Source organism: Misgurnus anguillicaudatus, chromosome 8, assembly GCF_027580225.2.
Source record: "Misgurnus anguillicaudatus chromosome 8, ASM2758022v2, whole genome shotgun sequence".
NCBI lineage: Eukaryota > Metazoa > Chordata > Actinopteri > Cypriniformes > Cobitidae > Misgurnus > Misgurnus anguillicaudatus.
In genome coordinates this window covers 19,630,834-19,657,500 of record NC_073344.2, presented here as the reverse complement: position 1 = coordinate 19,657,500, position 26,667 = coordinate 19,630,834, and the positions used below count along the sequence as shown (strand labels likewise).

Here is a 26,667-nt window from a genome sequence, read left to right as displayed (position 1 = left end):
GTCTTTCTGTCTCTATCGATCTATCTATCTATCTATCGATCTATCTATCTATCTATCTATCTATCTATCTATCTATCTATCTATCTATCTATCTATCTATCTATCTATCTATCTGTCTGTCTGTCTGTCTGTCTGTCTGTCTGTCTGTCTGTCTGTCTGTCTGTCTGTCTGTCTGTCTGCTTCATTTGATTGCTGAAAGAAATAATCTGTCTGTGTGCTTCTTTTGATCGCTGAAGAAATGTTTATCTGTCTACCTGTCTATCTACCTATCTCTGTCCGTCTGCCTGTCTCTATCAATCTGTGTGTCTATCTGCTTCATTTGATAGCTAAAAGAAATAATGATCTATCTGTCTGTCTGTCTCTATCTATCTGTTTGCCAGTTTATCTCAGAATGTCAGGTAAGATGACACACAGTGGCATCTTGTGTCAGTGATGTGGTTCTGCCAGACATTCAATGTTTGTTTAGGTATCAACATGCTTAACAGGCTTATGAAAGTCTATATATAACTCAATGAATATCTTCTTAGCAAAGATAGTTGCCATTGCTAATATATTTTGGGACGTGACATTGTCAATGTCTAAAATCAGCTTGCTTATAAAATGCGCCATTGGTTTGAGTTGGAGCGTGAAAAGTTTTACACACAGGAAAGTAAACAAACAAGAAAGAAACAGAACTATTCTGGTCACTTCAGCTTAGCTTGTCCTTTAGCTTTCTGCCAAGATCATTAAAAGGAGATTCGCACGATTTGAGATAACTCATCGCATCCGCTCTGTTTGGAAGCCTTTTATTTACTTAAATTAAACGAATATAAATCTGAAGTCTCCAGGTTGTAGAAAGGCAAATATCTATAATATACCACACAGGACACACTAGGATATTAGATTATGGATGTAATGCTATCTACAGTGCCCTTCATGAGCATAATAAAGGATAATAAAGGATAATAAAGGCGAAATAGACGATTTCTGTATGCGAGTAGGATTAAGTAAAATTTTTGTAGTAACATCAATAAAAATGGTTTTATGTGGTTTGAAGACACAGTGGTTTGTAAATTTCATTTTAGAGTAAATCTTATTGAATCAGCACTGGATCACTGTCAAATTCATATTTCCTACGTTTTGGTTTTGATGAATTAAAATATAGACAAATACAAAACTTAATTTTTGGTCAAAATGATTTCAGGGCATATAAAATTAACAACTGATCTCAACATGCATGATCTTTAAATGTCTGAAATCTTAAATGGTTTATGTCAAGAAGACCTAACCCTTCAGGACCCCCGAGTCAGGACCCAGGATGTCCACCAATAATTAGTGACGTGTTTTCTTTATTCTAAAGAGAGGTCAGTGCCACCCTCCCCACGAGATAGAGACGCTTGTGATTATAGCAGTGTGTGGGAGAGAGATTTCACCAGGCCAGGCATGCGTCCCCGTTGGCCTCGCAACCTCGACCCACTGTCCCAAACAGGAATGTTAATTAGCAGCATCCACCAGAGGTAGAATGACCATGTATTGACACATCGAACATCTAAATGGGAAACCATGACATTTTATACCACCTTTAAGATTTTAAGCCATTTATTAGATATAAAAAGCATCTAATAACCAAGAAATGATTGAATTAAGAGTTTGTGATTATAATAATGAATACTGTAAATGTTATTTTTACTCCAAGCCGAATAAGCTGCGACTTTGCGCTTGATTGGAACCCCTGGTAAGACCATTGTGACCGGAGGGCATAGTGGCACATACTTCATGCGTGTTTGCTTCTCTGTTTCCCGGGCCACACACACTCGCACGCATACACACACATACACATAAAGAGGGGATTTAGGATTTAGGGAGAGGCTCCTGGCTGGTTAAACTGTGATCCTCGCTCCTGTTAGTCTCACATGGGTGCCTGTGATGTACACACATTTTTCACACGCTTTTAATTATTATTTAAACATTAATTTGAACCTTTCCTTTGCATACTTGAGTCAAGAAATCCCAGTTTGCCGCGCTTGTATAAAGACATCCATACAGTTAAATCAAGGCAATGATGTCTTTATTTGTCAAATATAAGTGTATACTGTAAAGTATGTAGTGGGCGGTATGCTAATATTTTGTTTTGAAGATCTGTAGATGCAACTGTAACTTTACAGTAACTTTACGCCCCCTGCTGGCTGGATTTGAGTAGTACATATATGCAATCTGGACTACACTGCAAAAAATGATTTTCAAGAAAAAAAAATTCTTAGTATTTTTGTCTTGTTTTCAGTAAAAACATCTAAACATTTTTAAAGTAAGATGCTTTTTCTTGATGAACAAAAGAAAATAAGTCTAGTTTTTAGACCAAAAATATCAAATTTAGGTGATTTTGTGCATAAAACAAGCAAAATAATCTGCCAATGGGGTAAGCAAATTTTTCTTGATATTTTTCTTGAATTTAGTGTTTAAGAAAAATGTTCAAGATTTTTTGCTTACCCCATTGGCAGATTTTTTTTTTTTTTGCTTTTTTATGCACAAAATCACTTAAATTTGTTATTTTTTGTCTAAAAACTAGACTTATTTTCTTGGGTCATTTTGCTCATCAAGAAAAAGCATCTTAATCCAAGAATATTTAGACACTTTTACAGAAAACAAGACAGAAATACCAAGAATTTTCTCACTTAGTATTTTTAAATTTAAGTGAATTTGTGCTTAAAACAAGTAAAATTATCTGCCAATGGGGTTAGAAAATTTTGCTTAAATTAAGTGTTTAAGAAAAAAGAAAACTTATTTTTAGATTTTTTTTTCTCACCCCATTTGCTTGTTTTAAGCACAAATTTACTAAAATTTTATATTTTTGGTCTATAAACTAGACTTCTTTTCTTAGGCCATTTTGCTCATCAAGAAAATGCATTTTAATTTAAGAATTTTTAGATATTTTTACTGAAAACAAGACAAAAAAGAACATTGTTTCTTGAAAATCATTTTTTGCAAAACGACCCAAGAAAATAAGTCTAGGTTTTAGATCAAAAATATAATTTTAAGTGATTTTGTGCATAAAACAAGCCAAAAAATCTGCCAATGGGGTAAGCAAATTTTTCCTGAATTTTTCTTAAATTTAGTGTTTAAGAAAAGTTTCAAGATTTTTTGCTTACTCAATTGGTAGATTTTTTTGCTTGTTTTTTGCACAAAATAACTTAAATTTGATATTTTTGGTCTAAAAACTAGACTTAGAGTCGTTTTGCACATTAAGAAAAAGGATCTTAATTTAAGAACTCCCAGATATTTCTACTGAAAACAAGACAAAAACACCAAGAATGTTTTTTCTTGAAAATCATTTTTTTGCAGTGTATAAATGCAATATTTTACAAAAAAAAAGGTAAAATTACTCCAATATTAACATTTATATAAGAAAAACATAACAGAATATTATTGGAATATAATTCTGGCTAAGTGAATATTTAGGGTAAATCTTCAATACCTTTAGATATACAAAAACTGCTTTGTGAAAAAGCAAATGATTCGCACATGCTATTTAATATACAGTACAGTGTATAAACTAGATGACTGGGTGAAGAAAAATAATAAAAAGGAAAATAATAATCATGAACTGTATATATACATACAGTATTTTTTCAGAAATATATAAACTTATTTATAGAAACTGGTAGCAGACAAACAAGTGATTTTCTTATACAGGGTGTGGTAAAATACAAACATAATGTACAGTATTTTAATTCATGCAGCTTGCATTTAATTATATAATGCAAACACCCATAAGATAACAAATGTAAGAAACTGTCATTTTTTTGTGATTTAATGTATATCCATAAACTGATCCTAAATAATGTAAAGAATATTCAGTGAAAAAATATATATCCTTGACATCTTTAACATTGACTGAGTAAGATCATGCCAATGATTGAAATCAAACTTTAATGCTCCTGATCTCATCATTAGATTATGAGACTTCAACCTGGATTTCACAGGCAGGGATTTCACAAAAAAAGTCCCTTTACGAAAAAGATAGACAGTGTTTGACGTAATGAAGTTCATGGTGAAATATATGTCAGATTTATTCTTGTTATCCACTAGACGACAGCACAAGGTCTGGTTCATTGCTGCTCTCATGGCTGCTGCTACGTCCGCATCCGGGCGACATTTGAGCCAAGCGAGCGGCTCGAAGAGTGGCCGGAGAGGGCGGAGTCTCGGCGAGGCCCGGCTTCTTGGGCGGGATTGGGGGCGGGGTCCCTCTTTCTGCTCTGGGACTGGTTGGAGACCTGATAGTCATAGTCGGGGACATCGCACCGGATAAAGTGCGGTAATCCGTGCCAAAGGGGGAACTGTTGGGTGCAGCTGGTTTGCCAGAACCATGGTGAGCACCCAGGCGACTCAGGGCTTGTGTGACCGCATTGCGAGCCGCATGTTTAGAAGACGCACCACTGACGTCTGGCAGATCTGGCGCATGGGCGGCGCAGGGAGAGAGCTCACGTGCACCGTGAGGAGGAGAAGCAGGGACCTGGGTGTCTTGATCGAAGGTGCCTTGGAATTTGTGCCGTGTTGCGTGAAAGCGCTGATGGATGCCCGCTTGGTACGCCGCTTGGAGGCTGGGCGTGTCTGTGGATTGCATTGATAAAAGACTTTGTACTGAACACATCTCTGGGTTGCTGTTAGAAGGGGCTTGCAGTTTGGACGGAGAGCACCCATTGGTTAATTGGTTTTCTAGTAAGTCCTCAATTCTCTGCTTCTCAGCATCTTCTGTAGGCACGTGGTTTCCGTTCATCTTGTTCGCTTCCCACTCACCCGTTTCCAAAGCTTCACCGCTCATTTCTCTCCTCAATCTCTCCACCTCCTCCTGCAGCTCCCTGGAGCGCGCCTCCTCCTTACGTAACCTCAGACTGAGCTGCTCTCGCTCCGTGTCAAACTCGGCAAGTAGCTCCTCTCTCCTCGCTTCCATTTGCATAGCCCGCTTCCTCTCCTCCTCCAACTCCACCTTCAGAGCCTGATTGGCGAGGGTGGCGCGATGGCAGAATTCGGTGGCGCGCTGGGACTCCTCGTGGGCGCGGGAGCCGGACCGTTTGCATTCTCGACTCAGTGCCGTAACGAGATGTTTATGCTGGACGCGTTGGTCTTCTAACTGATCGTGCAGTCGTTTGTTCTCCCGCTCGATACGAGACGTCTTTTCCTTCTCAAACTCCAACTAAACACATTAAAAAAATGATGAACCACTGGAAAAATGGATCGGACAAAATTGTGTGGTGAAAGAGAAATCTTGCCAAATTTAATGTTTGTTTTATGTTAGTAAAGTAGTCATTTTGACAGGCATCAAATTCATGATTAGCAAATGAAGCACACAGACAGAAAACAGTCAACCCTTAACCCTTTAACTGGCGCAGCCCTTTTTGAGTGGGGGGTTGGTGAAAAGGTGATATACACCCTTAAATTAGTATAACTCTAATTTTGGTTTTAATTTTTGTAATTTTTTGTTTTAAAGAAGACACTTCAACGTTTTTTAGGGAAGTGTCTGGAGGTGAAAATATTCATTTTTTTAAAGCAGTTTACATTTATTTGTAATAAATAAAAATGCAATATAGTATTATTTTTAATACATAAAATTGTCAAAAAACTGAGATTTGTGCTGGTTTGCTGTGAGGTTTGCTGCATACTTGTGTCACAAATGAATAAATTACAGTTACTGCATTATTATTACTGCTAAAAGGTTTTGAAATATGAAAACTACATTCTTAGACCTTTCCAACAATATATAGTTTGTCGTGATAGATTAAAATTTACATAGAAAATATTGAAATAGATGTAGGTGTCCCGCTCACGGGACAGCGCCAATTAACGGGTTAAATTTAAAGGGATAGTTCACCCAAAAATGAAAATGTTTACATCATTTACCTGTATACATTTCTTTGTTCTGCTTAACACAAAGAAAATATTTTGAGCAATGTTTGTAACCAAGCCATTGTTAAGGCACATTAACTTAACTTAAGTATTTTTCTTTCCTACTATGGAAGTTAACGGTGCTTCTGTTACCTGCATGATTTCAATATCTTCCTTATGTTCAGCAAAACAAAGAAATTTATACAAGTTTCTAACAACTTAAGGGTGAGTAAATAATGACATCATTTTTATTTTGGGGTGAACTATACCTTTAAGCTTTTAAGTAGTACTACATTTTGCTTTTATATTAAAAATAATGTATTTTATATAATAATAGGCTCATTTCATAATGGTTATGTTATCCTAAATAGTATTACTGGTTAAAAATCTCTTTTTAGCATTTTGATATTGTTTAAAAAACTTTTTGCCCAAAAATAATTACAACATTAAGTTGTTAATTAAATGACATTTTGGGAATGGGAATATGTGTACTGTTCTGTGCATAATGTTGCAAATTAATACGTTTTATTATTCGGTAGAAGAATAAAAAAATTGGTGTAAAACAGGTTTTGTGTTTATTTTAGCAGACCTCAAATAACAGCATGCAGTATTTGGTACCTGCTGTAAGAGGCGCTCTCTCTCCTTCTCGAGAATGTACGTGACGTCATCTCCTTCAGCAGTATCTTCAGCATGCTTTCTTTTCTCCTCCTCTAGATCAGCAATGACCTGACACCATCACACGAGGGCAACAGAAACACATTTAGAGCCGTATTAGCACTCAAATCTTTCCTTGACCTGCTATTTACTCCAATTTAAATATGATGCGAGTTGTTGTGAGGGGTGTGACACATGTGTAAAACAATTCGCAAAACAATATTCATACATTGTACATCTTATATACTCACCCTCCTATGTCTGCTCTCTGCAGCTGCCAGCTGTTTCAGCATCTTCTCTTGCATCCTTCTGCAGTGTCCTACCACCAGCTTCAGCACCGCCAGAGGGTCCGAGCGAGCCGCCGATCTTCCCGAAACTCCTCCGCCATGACCCGAGTTCTGGTGGATCTCGCTATCCCTCTGCAGGGCCAGGAATGGATCGCTCAGGCTGTATTTTCCATATCGCTCCCACATGAAGGCATCTCTGTGCTGGGCCTTAAAGAGCGATGGAGAAATTTTCTCATTCAGTTTAAACAATTAAAGAAATCGTACTGTTTTTGCTATAGATTAGTTGGTAGAGCATTACGTCAGGTCATGGGTTCGATCCCCAGAGAACAAACATGCTGATGAAATGATGTATAGATTAAATGGCTTGGATATATGCATACGCATCAATGCTAATGTCATGTCAATGTTAAGGGGTTCATAACAATAAAAATAAAACATTAATAATTTTTAGTCCAAAAAAGCCTTTTTAATGCTATGAAATGTATATGCTTCTTGTTACAGATTACCATAAATATGTAAATATCTTTATTATGTTAAAGAAAGTATCCTATTAGTCTCAGTGTCTGTATGTTTAATAAAGGACTCCTGTGCAAATACATAGACATTTTTACAGTGGATTCTGGGGCTTTGAGGTGATAATATTAGGAAGATGTTGACTGTTACCACCAAAATCAGTATTGTATCTGGTCAGTATTAAAAATAAATATTTTAATTTTACGCAAAATCTGATATCCGCCATGTTATTCTGTCATCTTTTCTCCCTTTTTCCCAAAGCGTGATAAACGGCAGACCTCCTTTTCTGCAGAATGCAATAAATCGCTCAACAAATCACAGCGCACCATTCCACGCATTGTAAACAATAATGGTGGTGCATTTAATACATACAGAATCCTAGTTTTCCTCATCTACTTTGTACTTCGTCATCAACAAACAAACAAAAACAAAATAATACTTTTGATGGCATTGATAAACCCGTGGTGGTTTTCTGTAACGGGAAAAAACGTAAGCCATCAAAATCTAATAATTCACGTGAGAGGCACTCGGGCGAAGGAAAAATGTCGGCTGTTGCTTGTTCTCACACCACAGCATCAAGCTTCTGTCATGCTAACACATTGACCACATGCGATCTTATGAAAAACGTTCCATTATTTTACTCAAAGTCAACGAAAACCAAGCAGGACCAAAACATTTTACAGCTGATCGCTGTCAAAAAAGTTCAGGGACGACGTCCCAAGGATGACAGCAGCAATGACAGTGTTATTAATATGACAAAGTAAGTGTTTTCATTAATGCCATTAATGTTTATTTTTTTATCAACTAGTCAACTAAATAAATATAACATGGCAAAGATGAATGCACATTAATATATTGATTCAATAGATTTATAGCATTTTGATAAGAGACTTGTCATGGATTAAATGCATTTATTGCAAATCTAATGATGGATTTGAATTTTTATGTTATTATAACCTAAAGATGCTATAAAGTTTGTAACAGAAAGTAGTGATTTTCATCTTGTCCTTTTTGGTATAAAAAAAATATTTTTACGCAAATCAGTCAAAATGGATTTATTGCGTTTTGGAACCAAACTCTTTATATGTTACTTGCTAAAAAATCCTTAGTTCATCTCTAAAAAGTAAATTTTTACTTCATTGAATATGTCAGTCCAATCAAAATGGCAGGCTTGTGTGTCATTGTTCATGAACAAGAAAATGTTTAGCCATGTTGTCAATATACAAAGTGTACACAATTATGTGTGTCAGTATTTTCTGATAACCATACAAAAAAACAAACAATATTCAAGATACAAATCTTAATAATTTACTAAAGAAGTCCAAATAGCAGCATAAAATATAAGTAAACATAATAAACATAGGTAACACAAAGAAAAATAAATACAAAATATAAAAAAATAAAAAAATAATAAAAAAATATATATAAAAAAATAAAAAATTACACAAGGGGGTTCACATCAAAAAATACCTTAAGAAGATTATACAATTTAAGGGCTTTTTTGTTATACACAAATCTAAACGACTTGAAGAAGATCATCAAATCTTTATGGAAAAGTACGAAAGTATGAGGATTCTTAAAAAATCTGCATTTGTGTATGAAGTAATTGGCCAACAGCACAACATTGTTCACCAAGAATTCAAGATCGTAATTCAAAGAAAAAGACAAATATTTGATAGTTTTAAAGTCAAAGTCAGGTATTACATATTTCAAACTTAACCAAATATAAAGGTCATCCCAGTATTTTCTGATGTAAACTGTGGACATATTTACATTTTCACCTCTGTAAACAAATAACAAATAATCATATTTTACAGTACAATTAAAAAAATTATCAAAGGTTCCCACTGTAAGAAATGTCACATAATCTGTAACTCAAAATTTTAAGATTCACATGACAGTAATTTATCAATTCAGTTCACATTTACAAAAGACAAAAAAAGAAAACATGCTTACAGATGACTCAAAGGCAAACAATTTTGCATGACATGACTTGTACGATGAACTAATTTGAGGTGTAAGACTATTCAACGGAAACCAGTATAATGTATTTTGATAAAAATGACATAAAGCAATTGAAAATGTAGCAAACAGCAGATAATTGTACATAATTATCTGTATGATGGTACCAAAGCATTAAATAATGTGTCCAATACAATGAGAAATTGCTTTTATGTTGTGCACTTCATTCTTATCTGAGAAATGCTTCAAAGCGACTGAGAAAAACTGTAAAGGGAGCTTTGGATTCAATTCAATTGTAACCAATAACTCTTACAATCCTTGTAAAGTGATCTCCAATTCCAAATCTCTCACACGGACACACGCACACTCCATACTTGCTTTCTAAACAGGATATGGGATGATACCGAGCATGTGACCCTGCCAAAAGCAACATAAACCATTCTCCAAGGCTTCGAGTATAGATGTGTGTCTGCTCCGTTTCTGTTGTTTGTCATTTTAAATAAGGGGCCCCGTAGACGGCCGAAACAATCATTTGGGTCTAGGGAGGGACGATGCAGGGAACCGGACACCAAAAAAGCTTCAGCTGGAGTAATTTAATACATTTGGAAATAACTCTGAACTGAACGAACTCATTTGACCTGGAAGAAAACAAGGCTGACTGAATGTGATATGAGTTATGCGATAAAGTAAATTTTTAAAAATGTATAAATAAATAAATTTTTACGCTTTTATCTACAATCTGCTGTAATCTATGCAACCGTCGTGTGGCATCAGTGGTTGCCAGGGCATTTCAGTATGGTCACATAATTTGACATATCATTCTTGTCTGTAGCACAAATGAGATGTGTGATGAATATTTAATATTTCGGGTTTGATCAAACCAAACAGAAAAAAAGAGAGGGATGAAGAGAGGGCCTTGACACGCTGACAGTGAGTACTGTTGAGAAAATATAACTAGGCTTCTATAGGGAATTAAGGAATGGCAGGTGGAGGGGGGCAAACACACTATATATCTAAACACATATACATATAAACAAATCTTTTGCTACACCTGCCAGTGAAAGATGAATTACTGACTGTAAAAAATATTTAAGCAGCTGCTGTTAAAAAAAAGACTCAAAAGCCAGGAATGGATTGCCACAAGTATTTAAAAGTAAAATATCTGGCTTGTCTTTAGTTTGCTAGAACAGAAAGTACACTAACTAGTGTGCATATTTATTTTAAGTAAAGATATGCGCTAGGATAATGAGTGCAGGCCACAACATGTGTGTTCTTTGGTACGTGCATGTGCACGAGCGAGTATTTGTGTTTTAATGCACAGTCACTGTAATTTTTAGAAGGATCTCTTGACAGAAATGCAAAATTATATACAAAACTATATTATCAGGGGTGTATAAAGACCTTACATAATGAACGTTATGTGTTTATTACCTTAGAATGAGACGTTTTTATCTACATACACCGAGGGTCCCCTTACATGGAAGTCGCCATTTTGTGCTGCCATGTTTCTACAGAAGCCCTTAACGGACAAAAATTTTTACTATGTTGTCTCCGACGATGACATGTTTGTCCTGTGGCGGCTACCGTAGCTTCTCTATGTGTTTCAAAAGCGAGAGGTGAGCGGTGGACTGAGCCGTTGGTTGCAATTTGCAACCTCACCACTAGATGCCGCTAAAATTTACACACTGCACCTTTGTAAGTATCTAGTCCAGGGGTTTTCAAACGTTTTTGTCAGGCGAACTCCCTTGACCGAAATTATTTACTTGATTTTGATTTTTTTTTAGGAAATAATTGAATAGCACATTTGCCTATTTAACTTTAAAAACATTTATTTTTAATTTTATTATTATTTTAATTTTACTTTTTTATTGTTATTTAAACCTGTTACTGGACTCATCACAACCTGTATGTAGCCCGTCATGTGTGTGTTTCCTTTTTTCAAAATATGCGTTCGGCACATCGAGTAAACCTGTGTGCATCACGTGTCTTGTCAAAATAAGTGCCTGCTGCAGACGCGTCTAAATGGTTATATATCTTAAAATAAAGAGACGCTCGCGTTTGCCAAATACTCACATAATTTTATGCGTAATCAGAGTTTACTGTTAAGGGAGTGTCTTGCGTGTATTTTGTGAACGTGAGCGTCTCTTTTATCATAAAAGGTTTGGACGCATGTGCAGCAGGCACTTATTCTGACAAAACACATGATGCACATGGTTTACATGACGCAACAAACACATATTTTGAAAACGCAAGCAACACACATGACACTCCGAACACTTATTTTGAATTTGCGCCCCTCGGATGAACAGTCACGAGCCGCCACTGGTAATGGTCACATGAAATGCAGATTAAACAAACAAACAAAAAAACATTGATATTAAGTGTTTCATTTAAAAAAAAAAATATTTATTTACATTTTATGATTTAATAGTATTTGGATTTTTTTTCATAAACTAACGAAACCTCCGCAATTGCCTTGTGAACCACCAGGGGTTCGTGAACCCCAGTTTAGGAAACCTTGCTCCAGTGCAGGACTGCAACATCGCAGGAAAGATCTAAAATTTACACAAACTGAAATTTTGTTATCGTTTCCTTACCATCATGTATTAATTTCTTCCATAGAAACACTTTTCAGCATAATAATCAAAATCTCTCCACACCATAAAAGCGTAACCATTTCAAACACGCACACGTCACGCTGAATGTGATAAATGAGCGTAAATCAGAAACTTTCACTCATACTGAACTCTGAAACTGATGCTAGGATAGATAAACGTGACACTATGAATAAGTGTTTTGGAGTCTCTGAAGCAGAAAGGCTGAGACATTCGAGAGAAACAAAGAGGAGTGCTATGTTTGTGTCTATGGGGGAGTTAAAGGTGGGCTGCTGAAATGCACATTTCTATTAATTAACAAAACAGAGGAGAATGGAGACAATAAAGTATGTGTAAATGAGAGAGAGAGAAAACAAAACGAAAGAGAGAGAGATGCCTCCAGTAAAATAGATAAAAATCACAGCCAGCAAAGAAGTACAAAGTATTTTAACCCAAAAGTAAGGAACTACATGCCACCACAGAAAGCTGTAGTTCCTATGTGACTTGCCTTTTATTCATATTAATAGCATCAAGACAACATCGACATGTTTTTGAAAGAGTTTTGCACAAAAATATGGCATCATTGAGGTCACATCTCATGATAAATTCGAAATGAATAAACACCATCTAATGTACATTCCCAGTTCTGGAAACATCCTGTGAGTAATAAAAGGCATTTCTGAAGTAGACGGCTTGAATAATAATCATCTAGAAACTGTTGCACATTGAGTCAGATACATACTATGTGTCTTTATTATTTGTAGGAGTTTGGGATTTACAAAATGCCGACCAGATTCAAACCTTTGTCTTTATGACCAGCTGTTAATATAAATCACATAATCCACTGAGCCACAACATTATCATAGATAATCAGCTTTGAAAAGATCTCACTTGTTGCATAATCGTTAATAGTAAAACATGTCAAAACAGATTCGATAGCACAATTAAAGTGAAAAAAATTAAGCTTTGTTTTAAATTTACTGATCTGGGGTCTGGGTTTAGGTGTAGATGATGTATGTCTGGTATGAAAACAATGGACGTTTATGAGATGTTCTCAAACCTGTGTGTGTGTTTAGGATAAAAACTATTATGGAAGCAATTATAGGGGCCTTGGGAAAATTAACCCTACTAATGACTTAAAATAAGTCAGCCAGGCTGGTGCCTTGAAACAACACCAATGTGTGTGCGTGTGAGAGAGAGAGAGAGAGAGAGAGAGAGACAGTGTCTCTGATAAAGCAAGATAACCTAACAGTGTCTTGATTAAAAGAACGAGAGAGACTGGGGAATGTAAATAGCACACTTACAATAGTTACTGTTAGTATTAGTCACCAGGGGCCTCATTTATAAAACTTTGCGTAGGATTTGCGTCAGAAGTGGGGTACGGATGAAACATAGGACGGGCGTACGCACAGAAATATTCGGATTTATAAAACCGTGCGCACGCACATCCTACGCATTTTTCCCTTAATAAATCACAATCAATTCTAAATGTAGCGCAGCTTTTGCGGCTTCATGACACGCCCATAGTTGCCCATAAATAGTCTGTGAAACGCCCACAAGTTAATATGCATTGATTGCGAAATCATGGCAAACACATAGAGGAAATGAAAAAAAACGTAAATTCACTCAATGTGAAGTAGAAGTTATCGTTGGCGAGGGGGAAAAGAGGAGAAAAACGTTGTTTGGAGGGCACAGTGTGGGCATTACGCATTGTGATGGGGCATTTTTTTCCATTCATTTAATTGCATCTGACAAGCTACAGATGTCGGTAATAATCGACGTGGAAATGGGACATTGTTCAGCGCAAATGTAATTTCTTGTTGCTTCCTGAATGGTTGAGACATACGCCATATATTGTTTTATCAAAAATAAAACACACTAAAGGCATATGAATGAATACCATAATTCCGTAGATTATGAAGATATGGTTTACTATGAAAACAACTTTCCCCAGTGGACAATTAATACATCTATCTATTTATTTATCTATCTATCTAACATATATCTCCTTAATTATCTATCTATCTGTCTATGTAATTGCATCTATATCTGCTCCGCCAGACGGACACATTGACGAGAATATCAGTTTTGTACATTATTTCGTTCTGTTAACTATATTCTTTATGAGGATGAATTGCACAACATGCCAATATTATTGCAGAACATATTTCACTTTTCTTTTAGCAAATATGTGTTCATTTGAATTTTTGTTGTAATTTTCGATTTATTTATTTATTTATTTTGTTTCACTGCTGATCGATCAAACGGGTGTTCGTAGGCTGTTAATTGTAAGACTTGCTTTGTGAAGTCTTCATGTTATTTATGAGAGGTAGTGTTGTCATTTTTACTTTCACTTTCACGTGTTTCTTCCATCTGCCGTCGGTGTCGCCATTTCTCATTTCACCCGTTTTTGTGCGTACGCCTGGGTCAGAGCTTGCGTGACGGACAGCACATTTTCCCGTCAAGTTTGCTTTTTATAAATAACAACTATTGCGTAGAGAGTGGCGTACGCCTTCTTTTGTGCGTACGCAACGTTTATAAATGAGGCCCCTGGTCTTTCGAAATCATACATTTCGTAATTAAAAAAAAAAAAAAAGTTAAAATGCTATGGTAAATACCTGTTAATTCTACAAAACCTGTAATAGATTTAACAAAATATTTTTTTAGAAAAAAGTAAAAGGTGTTATTACCATAAGAGGAGCTCAGATGCGCCACCTCCGTCTAAAATTTGATAACGATATTAGCCATATGCTCTTCAAATAATTGTAAAAATACAGTTAAAGTGCACTGATTTTTTTGCTAAAAAACAACATTATTTTGTGTATTTGGTATAATACAATGTGTTTGCGTGGTTTATGGTTAAAAAAACATTATTTCCCACATACCGTACATTTTGTAGCCCCAGATCCTGCCTTCTTTAAACGCATTAATTTTGTACAAAACTCCTCGATTTGAAAAACGCTGTGTCCCTGATTGGCCAGCTAATCTGTACGTTGTGATTGGCCTGAATACCTCTGATGTCAGCCGGAAATGTGACGCTCCTTACCATGTTTGAAAGATTCGGTTGCTAACAGGAGTTAACTTACAGGCTGTGAGTCCGAAGCGGGAGGAATTATGATAATGTCGGTCTTGTATACATCACCAATCCCAGGAAGTAAACTGTTGCCTACAATCAATGTATTTGTCCAAGAAAAGTGATTTACTTTGGAGACGATAACTTGCGTCATCGTTTACTTTGGGGTTTGTACCTTTTGCATATCGTTAACATGTACTAATACACACCTACACATCAAAGGAAATGTACAATTGTGAATCGGAAAATAGGTGCTCTTTAAGAATTGTGAAATATACAAAATTTTGCTGTAATAAAAATAAAATGCCACCGTATCTTTTATCCTAACCGTACAAACTATTAAAAAAACTTTGTAAAGTGTACATTTTAGTTAGAAAATAAAAACAAAGCACACACATTACTTTTCCATCTTATTAAACTGCGTAAAATACTGGACTTGCTAATAATAAACTCACTTTGAGTTGGAAACCTGGAAGGCATCTTGCTGGCCGTGGAACTCAAAGTCTATTTACTTGTTAGTCATGAAACTTTGTTGTTTTAAAGTTTTCCCTCAAAAGTCAATTGCTGCTAAGAGGCACAAAGTATGGGAACAATTAACATTAGCATGCCCAATGACAAACATGAACTCAAGTCAGAAAGACTGAAGTGGTCTCTGTTTATCCTTTCCTCTTAACCAAATGTGATGGGGAACATATTATATAATAAACACACAAATATTTAAATTAAACTGCAAATCTTCATAAAGGTTCCTGAGAATCTTAAAACGTAGTGAAACCGACTTAATTACTAAAGACATTTAAAGTGCATCTTGCTATTTTATAGGTAAAAAAGGGCCAAATTATATCGCTATACATATGCAAACTGTTTTAGAGGTAGAATAACACAAAATAATTATTAATGATTATAAATATTACTAAATTTAGCATTTACTTAATTCATAAGTTGTAACTGTTAACATTAATAAATGCACAATGAACTAACATGAACAATTGTATTGGCATTACTAACACTAACAAAGAGTAATAAATGCTGGAAAATGATATTGCTTATTTTACGTTCATGTAAGCTAATGCATTACCAATTACAACCTTATAGTAACGTGTTACTGGTCTCCGTGTGTATGTATGTCTGTCTGTGTGAGAAAGAGAGTAAAGTCATGCCTTGATGACCTCATTCAAAGTGAGCAATGAGTGATAGAGATTGTATTCTCAGCATGCCAGAACACTGCCCCTAAAAACCACACAGAGTTTGAGAAGAAATATGCAGTCGGGTCCAATATGCTATCCACTTAAATACTCGGCTAAATGATTCGAAAGTGGTTTAAAAGCATGGTTAATGCCTCTGGAAAATCCAGTGTTTGTGTTGCACAAAAGCCTCTGCCCAATGCTTTCAAAAACAGGAATGCAGAGATAATATCTGTTCAGACAGCGGTTCAAAGATTTACCACCAAATCTGAGAGTGGAGATACTGAGATTTACTGCCATGCTAACATAGTGAGATGAACAACCAACACTAAAATAAAAGTCAACGTGATGCTAGATTGAAAGAAACATGTTTAATCATTTTGACATGTGTGGTGCAAAAACTCAATAGTTTTATTCTAAATATATGAAGAGTTTGGTTCCAAAACGCGATAAATGCCATTTTTGAAAAAAATGAGTTACTGCCAAAATCAGTATTATATCAGGTCAGTAGTTAAAAGTAAATTCTTAATTTTACGCAAAATCCAATATCCGCCGTGTTATTCTGTCATCTTTTCTCCCTTTTTTCCCAAAATGCGATAAACGCCACTTCTCCTTTTTTACAGAACGCAATAAATCCATTCCTGAAATTACAGCCCACCAGTCACGCAATGTAAACAAACAATGGCGGCGCGCTGAGTACACGGAGTCCTAGTTTTCCTCATCTACTTTGTTCTTCGTGATCAACAAACAAAACAAAATGATACTTTAATTGCATTGATAAACCTGTGATGGTTTTCTGTGACGGGAAAGAAACGTAAGCCATCAACAGCTAATAATTTTCGCGAGAGGCACTCGGGTGCTTGTTCTCCCGACAGCATCAAGCTTCTCATGCTAAAACATTGACCCCAGAGGATCTTATGAAAACTTTACATTATTTTACTCAAAGTCAACAAAAATCGAGCAGGACCAAAACATTTTACAGCTGATCGCTGTGAAAAATGTAAAGAGACGACGTCAAGTATAACCGCAGCAATGTGTTCTTAATATAACAAAGTAAGTGTTTTGGTTAATGCCATTAATGTTTATTTTTTAATCATTGTATACCACTAGTCAACTAAATAAATATAAAATGATAAAGATGAATGCACATTTATACATTGATTTAATAGATTTATAGCATTTTGAAATAAAAAACTGTCATGGATATATTGCATTTTGTGGAAAAAAGAATTCGTTTTTATAATAAATCTTTGAAAATCAAGTTATGGATTTAAATTTTTTATGTTTTTATAACCTAAAGATGCTATGTGAAAGTTTGTAACAGAAAATAGTGGTTTTCATCTTGTCACTTTCTTGGTATAGAAAACATGTTTTTACCGAAATTTGGCAAAATGGATTTATTGCGTTTTGGAACCAAACTCTTCATATATTTTTTTGGGTGCACATATATATATATATATATATATATACATATAATGAATATTCAATTATCAAATCTTATACTCTCAAAAAATAAACAAAACAGAACAAAAGTTGTCACTGGTGCCATATATTTTACACTTTTGCATAAAAGGTGCACATTGGTATCTCAAAGGTTATATATATTAAGACCTTTTCAAAAGGTACTGTCCCAGTGACCACTTATGTACTTTTTATGAGAGTGTACATATCCTGGACATGTTGTTTACAATATTTTGTGTGATTCATCCATATCATTGTATTTAATGATTACTATTTTATCATACTACATTTACAAAGGTACTTCATAGAATACCATGGTATTATCATGGTACATGTTTAAGATAGTATAGAATGCAATATGAATACATTTCGGACATACTGCATCAGACATATTTTCACTGTCATTTGACCCGTATGATGTCATAGATATGTACACTAGATGTCACCTTGTGATTCTAATGCTGCGTTCCAGACAGGTTTTTGAGCACATGAATTACGACTTTAAAACCACGACTTACGACTCTGAACTGGGAGTATGCGTTCCAGGCAGCCTGTAACCCGTGTTTTTACAACCTTCTACCTGTGAAAATGCACTGGAACGGGAGTCAAACCTGTGACTTTCCACCCGTGAACTCATTCTAGATCGATGTACTCCCAGTTCAAAGTCGTTAGTCGTGGTTTTGAAGTCGTGATTTACCGGTTACAGGTTGCCTGGAACGCAGCATAAGCATGCGTCAAAACCGCCGCCATCTTGGAACAGGGGTCTTGTTATAGGAAGTAGCTGGGTAACACTGCTATCTCCGCTGAATTCATGGACGATGCAGGACTTATGTTCTGCGTATGGAGTTAGGCCTACTAGCACTATGCATTATATTTAGAAAAAGTAGATTTTCTCAAATTTTCTCTGGACTTCTCAGTGCTAAATACATATCTGACCGTTGGAATGGAAAAAAACCCTAGAAAATCGCATTCATGATGATTTATGCTAATTTTATTTTCGTTACACTTTGCCTACAATTGACGCTGATGCATTAACGAGGAGGGGCTCCTTGTTTCAAGATGGCGGCTCTTTTTGACGCATTTGTTCCAATGAACCGCCGTAGCCATGGCGACATCTAGTGTATATATCTATGGTATGATGTAATCAGAACAATCACAAGGATAATTTATTTATTTGATGTTTAACAAGTACAATTAAATCACAAAGAATACATTTCTTGGTACCTAGGTGTCGGGTTAATAGACTTCCTGTATTTTTATTATATTCACTTTTTTAATTTGGCAGCACCTCGGCTCGTGTGGCCTTATGGGATAGTAAAGTGTCCATCGAATGCGCACTTAAAAGTCTTTCTGGAGGAAGTCGGGTCATCTGGATACTTTTCGCCTACTTTAAAGCAACACTAAAAAGTTTTTGCTCTTTGCTCCCCCTACAGGTTAGAAGCGTAATTGCCCATTACCACTATCGTAAATATTGCAGCATAGCTGGCTCTGATTGGATTGTAGGTCTGCCGTAAAGCAAGTTTTTGTAGTTTTTACTCGAACTACAGGACCGCGACCCGACGGTTGGAAACTTCTTTAGTGCGGTTTTGGCCGATAGAGGGCTGCAAAGCGAATGTGAAAGTGCCGTTCACCCTGTTTCAAGTGGATGAACCACTGAAACGTTTTTGGAAACGTTATTTTAAGGTAAAAAAAACTCTTTGGTGTTGCTTTAATACTATGAAATCGGACATACTACTCGCCTCGCATACTGATTTTAGTATGAAAGTAGACGATTTCGGATGTAGCTACTGTGTCATATGGAAGTTTTGTGTAAATAAGCTGCAAAGTCAAAACCAGGAGTGTGATATGGGGTGCAGACTATAGGCGCTGGAATGTGGAAGAAGTTAAAAAAATAAATAAATAAATAAACACTGTTTAAAAAATAGAAAAGTAATTAAAATGAGAAAAAGAGAGGAGGATGAACAAAAGAAGGTAAAATAAAGTCCGATCTAATTGAAGCCTGATGAATGTTGTATTGATACTACGGTAAGAATGCAATTGACTTTGGAATGAAGCAAACAGTAGGATTCTAAAGTTCAAAACAAAAAGTTTTGGTTGACACTTTTTCGATATAATTTGTCAATTTGACATTTTAAGATTATATTCTTCATCTTGATTGAAAACTGCAATGTGATGTTTGTCCCATGGCCAACCGACATCATTACTTGTAATGTAATGACTCTAAAATGATCCTTGTAAATGTATAGCATTTGCATTTTTCTAAACAAACTGAGCTTTGTAACACTCAAGGTTTCTCAGTGCAGAAGTCTTGAATGCTATAAGAAGTGTTAGCGTTACAGCTAGCGTGCCCAGTTAAGCTATGAACCAGACATGCATCTGGCTTTCATTGAGAGATACAGCTATAATGTCTCTCTTGGGTATCTAGTGTGCTATGTGAAGTGTTAAACCTGCTCAACTATGAACTACTCAGTGTCAATACATTCAGGTGAGGTTGTATAATTTGGATATTTACTCATTTTAGTTATTGCTAACGTCTGTCTAGGCATGTTTCCATCCAACAATTTTTATGCACATTTTGGGATATCGTATCGCATAAAAAATGCTGCAAAAAATAAAACATGCATTAAAAACGTATTCACTCAATGGAGTCTGATCAAGTTCTTATCTGAAAAAAAAATCGGATAACGTGCATTAACCGCAATGGAAACACATTTACCGTATACACTCATTAATGTGCATCAAAAAAAAGTCATGTCATCAAAGTTGTTCTGTGAAATTAGGGTGACCATACGTGCCATTTTCCGGACACGTCCTGGCCAGGATTTCGGGTGAAAGTCACATTTGCGTCATTGAGGTACTCACATTTCAGTTTAAAACATTATAAAACTAAGATTTATTTCTCTTAAAACATACAGTCATTGTATGCGGTCAACAAATGCGACTTCCAAAGGACACACCAAAAACCCTGGCCAGGACGTGTCTGGGGGAAATGGCACTTATGGTCACTCTAGATATAATGACCTTCCAGAGGTTGCAAATGTGTTCCCAAACAGCAGTCTTCGAATGCAAGATGACATTATTGCATTTATTGCATTTGGTCTGCGCACTCTGTTGCGCAAATAATTTATTATAGATAAAAAAGCCCACAGTGGCTCCAGCAAATTAAATTTTCCTTTTTGACATTTGGCGTCAATTCATGAGGAATCGACTCATGTGTGGTTTTCGACTCACTGGATGGAAAATGCTTTGTTCGCAAATGTTTTATGCGAATTCCAGTTTTGCGCATAGGTTTAATTCTTTCCCCACCATTGACGTTATATCTCGGCAATGAAGAGAAAACATTTTCCTGCCAATGACACTTTCCTGTTGAGTTTTTACGGTAATCTATGATTTCGTTATTATCCACTAGATGGGGTTCTTACCCAATTTATAAAAAACTGAAGCAAAAACTAATTTAACAACATTTTAAACATGACAATTGTTCTAAACGATGATCTCTAACGAAATTCCTTCACAAAAATGCAATTATTTCAGCTCTTTGCTCAAAATTTTGTATTTTTGAAGAAACCTACCCATTTTTAAGATGTTATAAAAAGAGAACAAATGAAGATAGAATAATACTTTCCCCCCCCCATTTTGTTTGTTTGTTTGAAAGCAGAGGGTCTGTTCTTTCATTTGATATATTTGTATGTTTATAGAAGAAGTTGTTCCTTGAAGGCATTTTGTGAAAATCACAAAAAATGCTGGCAGGGAATGAGTTTATTTGCACCTTTAGATGGAAGCATAGCTATTGTGCATCAGAAAACATCATATGGTTTTACGTCTGACATGTGTGGTATGTTTGAAAGTGTAATGAACAAATGTGGTAGCTATTTAGTAGCATCACACAATCTTACATCTAAAATATACAAAACTATAAAGAAATATTGAACTTACCTTAAGTGCCTGTATGACAAAGTCTCGAGCTTCCAGCTCCCCTTCCAATACACTGAAGAGAAGCAAAACATCTCTTTTACTCAAAGCCTCCACATTCAGTCTCGACTCCTGCAGACAAAACACCAACAAAAAATGATTGAAGAAAACAAACGCTCATAAAGATCCAGAAATAGTAAACAATACAGAACATTTAAATTCATGTATTTGGCAGATGCTTTTAAAGGCTCTCTAAGCGAATAATGTGCGACGTCACTTCCTGTTGATGTTTGAACTGTTTTCAACCAAACGGAGCATAGCTAACGCCTCCCCCTCCCTCTCCCGTCCGTGCTTTCATGAACGCGCCCAACACCCACCCCCAAATCCTTCTTGTCGTTTATTGGCTGGAACACTTTGTTATGTTTTGTTGTGCTAGGTTTGGCCACTATGTTGCCGTTTGTCAAGCCTGAGCTGTCTACAGAGATCGCGTTTTTTTACAGTTTGATCAGCGGACAGGCAGCAAGCAGATAGTGAGGAGATGTTTGCTGTATGTAACAAAAAATGTTTTATGGTCTAAAACGCGTCAATTCGCTTAGAGCGCCTTTAAGGTAAGACTTGGTGCATTCAACATATACATTTTCTATTAGTATGCATGATTGCTAGGATCGAACCCTCGACCTTTGCACTGCTAATGCAATGCTTTACCAAGGGACACAGCGATAATAGACAAAACTGCATTTCAATGATATTTATTCAACAGGCTAAACAGTGCATATTTCTTTCCTGTGTTGACATATTCTTTTTTAAACCAGGAAGTCGGGGTGGGACATATCAGGCCAAAATGTGTCCTGGTTAAGTCAGAGTGGGTGGTATGGGGATGAAAGCAATGTATGTGACTGAATACAAATACATTTTAAAATCAAAAGTTGTAGCTGTTTTTGTTGGCAACATGCACAACAATGCAACTATACTGCTCATTTTTTGTTCATGTAAGCACTTACTAAAATCAACAAATATAAACACATTTTTTATTCAAGGAAGCAGTAAATTTAGGTGAATTGTGTTCATCAGTAGACTAAACCATTATTATAATCCAACAATAATAATTAGTGATGCACCGATGTTTCGGCCGCCGATATTTATCGGCCGATTTTTGATACATTTGAAACCATCGGCATATCGGCAATAGCACAAGAAAGGCCGATACCGATTGTTTATTAATTAACTGCATAAAGAAATCCATTATATGTAAAAAATGAGTTAAAGTTTGTTAATAAAATTAATGCTGAATAGCAAAAACCACCTTTGAAGGTTGTCATGCTGTCTTATTATATTTGTTTTAGCTTAATTTGTGCCTCTCTTATTATGTTGGTCAGTTGAATGTTAATAAGATCCAATCCATGTTCAGTAAAAATAATTTGATGCAGAAATAAACTAGCTAAAAGACCAACTGTATAGTATTGTATACAAGTGTTTAAAATCGATATCGGCATCGGCCAGAAGTTATCTGTTTAAATCGGTATCGGCCCAAAAAAATCCTATCGGTGCATCCCTAATAATAATGAGATCAGTTACAGTAATCAGTCCTGGACAACTTACTTGAGTTGCATAAAGTTTTAACGGTAAAGTTCACTCATAAATAAAACTGCATTTTGTTAAACATTTTGCTGAGATTACTAAGAAAAACAAAATCCAAACACAGACTCATCCAAACAAACCAAAATGTGCATTTACTGTTTACTGTATCTGACTAAAGTGTTTTACTTCACAGAAGTTCACAGGAAACTAAAAAACATCCAGGACAAGATGCTGTTGTTGTTTTTACTTCAGTCTTATGAGTCAAAGCATTTGTCCCAACATCAAAGCAAAAGTGGCATACCATGACTTCTAGAAACGCTGCCTATTGAAAGAAAGCCTTGTTGTTGGTAAAATAAGACTCACATTCCTCTCCTAGCCTTCGCTTCTAAATACTCCGTAATTGCGCATGAATAACTTTGAAAGCATCAGATTTCACTTTTCCACACATCTGTGCACACCAAGAATGCTTTGACACACAGCTGTAAAGCTTAGCTAAAATAATCTCAAACTAAACCTAGATTTCTTCAGCCTGACCCCACTTTGCTTTTTAATGGCGCTTCGGGATCATCTTGAGATTTGTGTGGTCAGCCAAAGTTTCCACTTCGTGAAGCCACGAGGACCGAACTGTTACATAACGTGCTCGGAGACGGACGCCTTCCAGCTACTGTGCTCCAGATGAAATCTGGGATACTTTAAACTTGGAAGTCTTGCTTCCACGTCAGAGTTCTTATATTGGCACTGCTGTACTTTAAACAACCCTACTTAGCCGCATGAATTAAAATATGTTTCTCATGCATATTTGTTCTTTTAATACCTTTGCAATCATGTTTCTTTTGAAGTATTTTACATTGATGGGAACTGCACGCTATAACTGAGGCCTGGATTACAGTATACCATGCATAAAAGCTTTCATGGTCTGTGGTTTACCCTGTCAAACAGTGCTAATTTGAAGCCTGTCCCAATATAAAGCCACATTTTATAGATGTGCTAATTTCACTACTTCATTTCGACTTTTATTTGAGAATTAAAAGGTGCATTAATTTCCAAAGTAAAAAATACAACACATCCAGCAGATATTTATGTTTTGGCAGATGCTTTTATCTAAGTGACCGAAGTTGCATTCAAGCTATGCATTTTCTTTAAGTATGCATGTTACCTGTGTTAGATCCCATGACTTTTGCATTGCCAACGCAATACCCTACCAGATCAAAACTTCTTCGTGCCAGACGAATAACCACAGCATCGGATGCCATCCATATCGAGGCGAGTTGTTGCAGTTACACGCCTGGCCGGAAGTTAACTTCTGGTTTGTGCTTGTTTATTGGTCTGGCTGGTGGCTAAAGTGACCATTGGAAGTTGGAAGAAATACCATGTCAAAAAAAATTCGGATTCCAAAAGACGAGAGGAGACAGTGAGCATTTTATTTCGTCAAAATAAAATCCTGATAATTTACTCACCCTCATGTCATCCTAAATGTTGATGTCTTTCTTTGTTCAGTCAAGAAGAAATGAAATTTTTTAAGAAAAACATTCCATGATTTTTTCTTAATTTTATAAATTTTATTGGACCCAAGCAGTTTACAGTTTCAATGCAGTTTAAGGGGCGGTTCACATTTCGAGTATATATCCGTGCGGAAAACGCGACTGTAGGTTGGTTCGTCACATGACCTGCGGTGCACTTGCGGCATTCTAGAAAGTTGAAATGTTTTTAACTCGATGCTGTACGGACGCGCCTGGAAAAAATGAGCGTGTTGCACCGTGTGTGCATCGTGACCGGGTCGCTTCCATTGTGAGTGCGCATACCGCACGCCTACATTTGAAATAGGGCTGGGCAAAAAATCAATTTGATTTTAAAATCGAGTTGGTAGGACAAAATCGATTCATATTTTTAAAAAATCAATTAGGGTTTCGAGCACGAAGTGCTGAAAACCTATTGTATTTGTCTGTTTTATTATTATTATTATTATTATTATTATTATTATTTTTCCGCCATAAAACGCGTCGCCCAGCACAAACCGTAAGTCGTAGAAACTTGCCACTTGGTCAACTGGTTGTATATCAGCTCGCTACTCAGATACAGTGAATCAGCCAAATCGGCCCATAGGTGGCGCTATAGCAATGCCCGACGCGTTGGGGCTCATAACTCCTAAACCGGACATCAGACCCTCAAGTATTTGGTACCATTGTAATCCCTGGCTCCAAACTTAAAAAATGTATATCTCCGATTTCATTTCCGGTATGCAAATTTTTCGCTAATTTGCATAATATGCATTTCTAGCCAAAATGAACTAGTCCTAGGTTTTTCGCCCGATCGGAATCGTTCCAACGCAGGAGAAATCTGTGGAGTGAGTAGGTAAATAATTATCGAACAGAATTTGAAATTTCGCTTCAGGGTCACTAAGGGGCGCCAAAACTCCACACAGGAAGTAGCCTATCGTCACTGAAATGGATATAACTCGTGAACGGTTTGAGATATCTTAACGAGGTTTGGTACACATGTGTACCAGCTCACTCCGGTGTGACAGTAAAAAAGATGCAGATTTTGGCCACTAGGTGGCGCTATAACAGGCTTTAGCTCGGGAATGGCTATTACTACACAACCGTTAGCCCGATACACTTAATATTTGCTATGGTGTGTCTTTGTGCAATGTACCATGAGGGTCTGGAAGGACATTGGCGTATCTCCAAAAACATGGCCGTCATCGGCCAATGAAAGTTGAGGACTGATTTGACAGGGTTAACGAAGGTCGATCGGAACGAAACGCACTGTGCTTCTTCGTGTACTGCTCATGAAGGTCTGTAAGAATTACGGTGTCATTTGGCCACTAGGGGGCGTAATACCATATTTCGGTGCCTGTATCTCGTGACGTTTGACATACACACACAAACATGACATCATATGATAGATCTGCCCATGTTGAACAACTTTTCCTCCTGAAGCGTTGCTGTCAATCAAACGGTTCGTGAGTTATTGGTGATAACCTTCAAATCCTACTTTTGCGAACTACTCCTAGGTTTTTTGCCCGAGCGGAATCGTTCCAATGCAGGAGAAATCTGTGGAGGGAGTAGGTAAATAATTATCGAACAGATTTTGAAATTTCGCTTGAGGGTCACTAAGGGGCGCCAAAGCTCCATACAGGAAGTAGCCTATCGTCACTGAAATGGCTATAACTCGTGAACGGTTTGAGATATCTTAACGAGGTTTTGTACAAATATGTACCAGCTCACTCCGGGGACACAGTAGAAAGATGCAGATTTTGGCCACTAGGTGGCACTATAACAGGCTTGAGCTCGGGAATGGCTATTACTACACAACCGTTTGCCCGATACTCTCAATATTTGGTATGGTGTGTCTTTTTGCAATGTACCATGAGGGTCTGAAAGGACATTGGCATATCTTCAAAAACATGGCCGTCATTGGCCAATGAAGGTTGAGGACTGATTTGACAGGGTTAACGAAGGTCGATCGGAACGAAACGCACTGTGCTTCTTCGTGTACTGCTCCTGAAGGTCTGTAAGAATTAAGGTGTCATTTGGCCACTAGGGGGCGTAATAACATATTTCGGTGCCTATATCACGTGACGTTTGACA

The 26,667-nt window shown here is 36.5% G+C and overlaps 1 protein-coding gene across 1 annotated transcript in view; it reads right to left on the bottom strand.

The window, feature by feature from the left end:
* Positions 1-4,021: 4,021 nt before the first annotated feature.
* The window catches only part of cttnbp2nla (CTTNBP2 N-terminal like a), a 29,837-nt gene continuing 7,191 nt past the window's right edge, over positions 4,022-26,667 (bottom strand). The window contains exons 2-5 of the mRNA XM_055213311.2: positions 21,524-21,631; positions 6,765-7,007; positions 6,478-6,585; positions 4,022-5,170 (exon numbers count right to left, since the gene is read on the bottom strand). Of these exons, the coding sequence (XP_055069286.2) occupies positions 4,055-5,170; positions 6,478-6,585; positions 6,765-7,007; positions 21,524-21,631 (1,575 nt within the window). The 3' untranslated portion in view covers positions 4,022-4,054. The remainder of the gene's footprint in view (positions 5,171-6,477; positions 6,586-6,764; positions 7,008-21,523; positions 21,632-26,667) is intronic.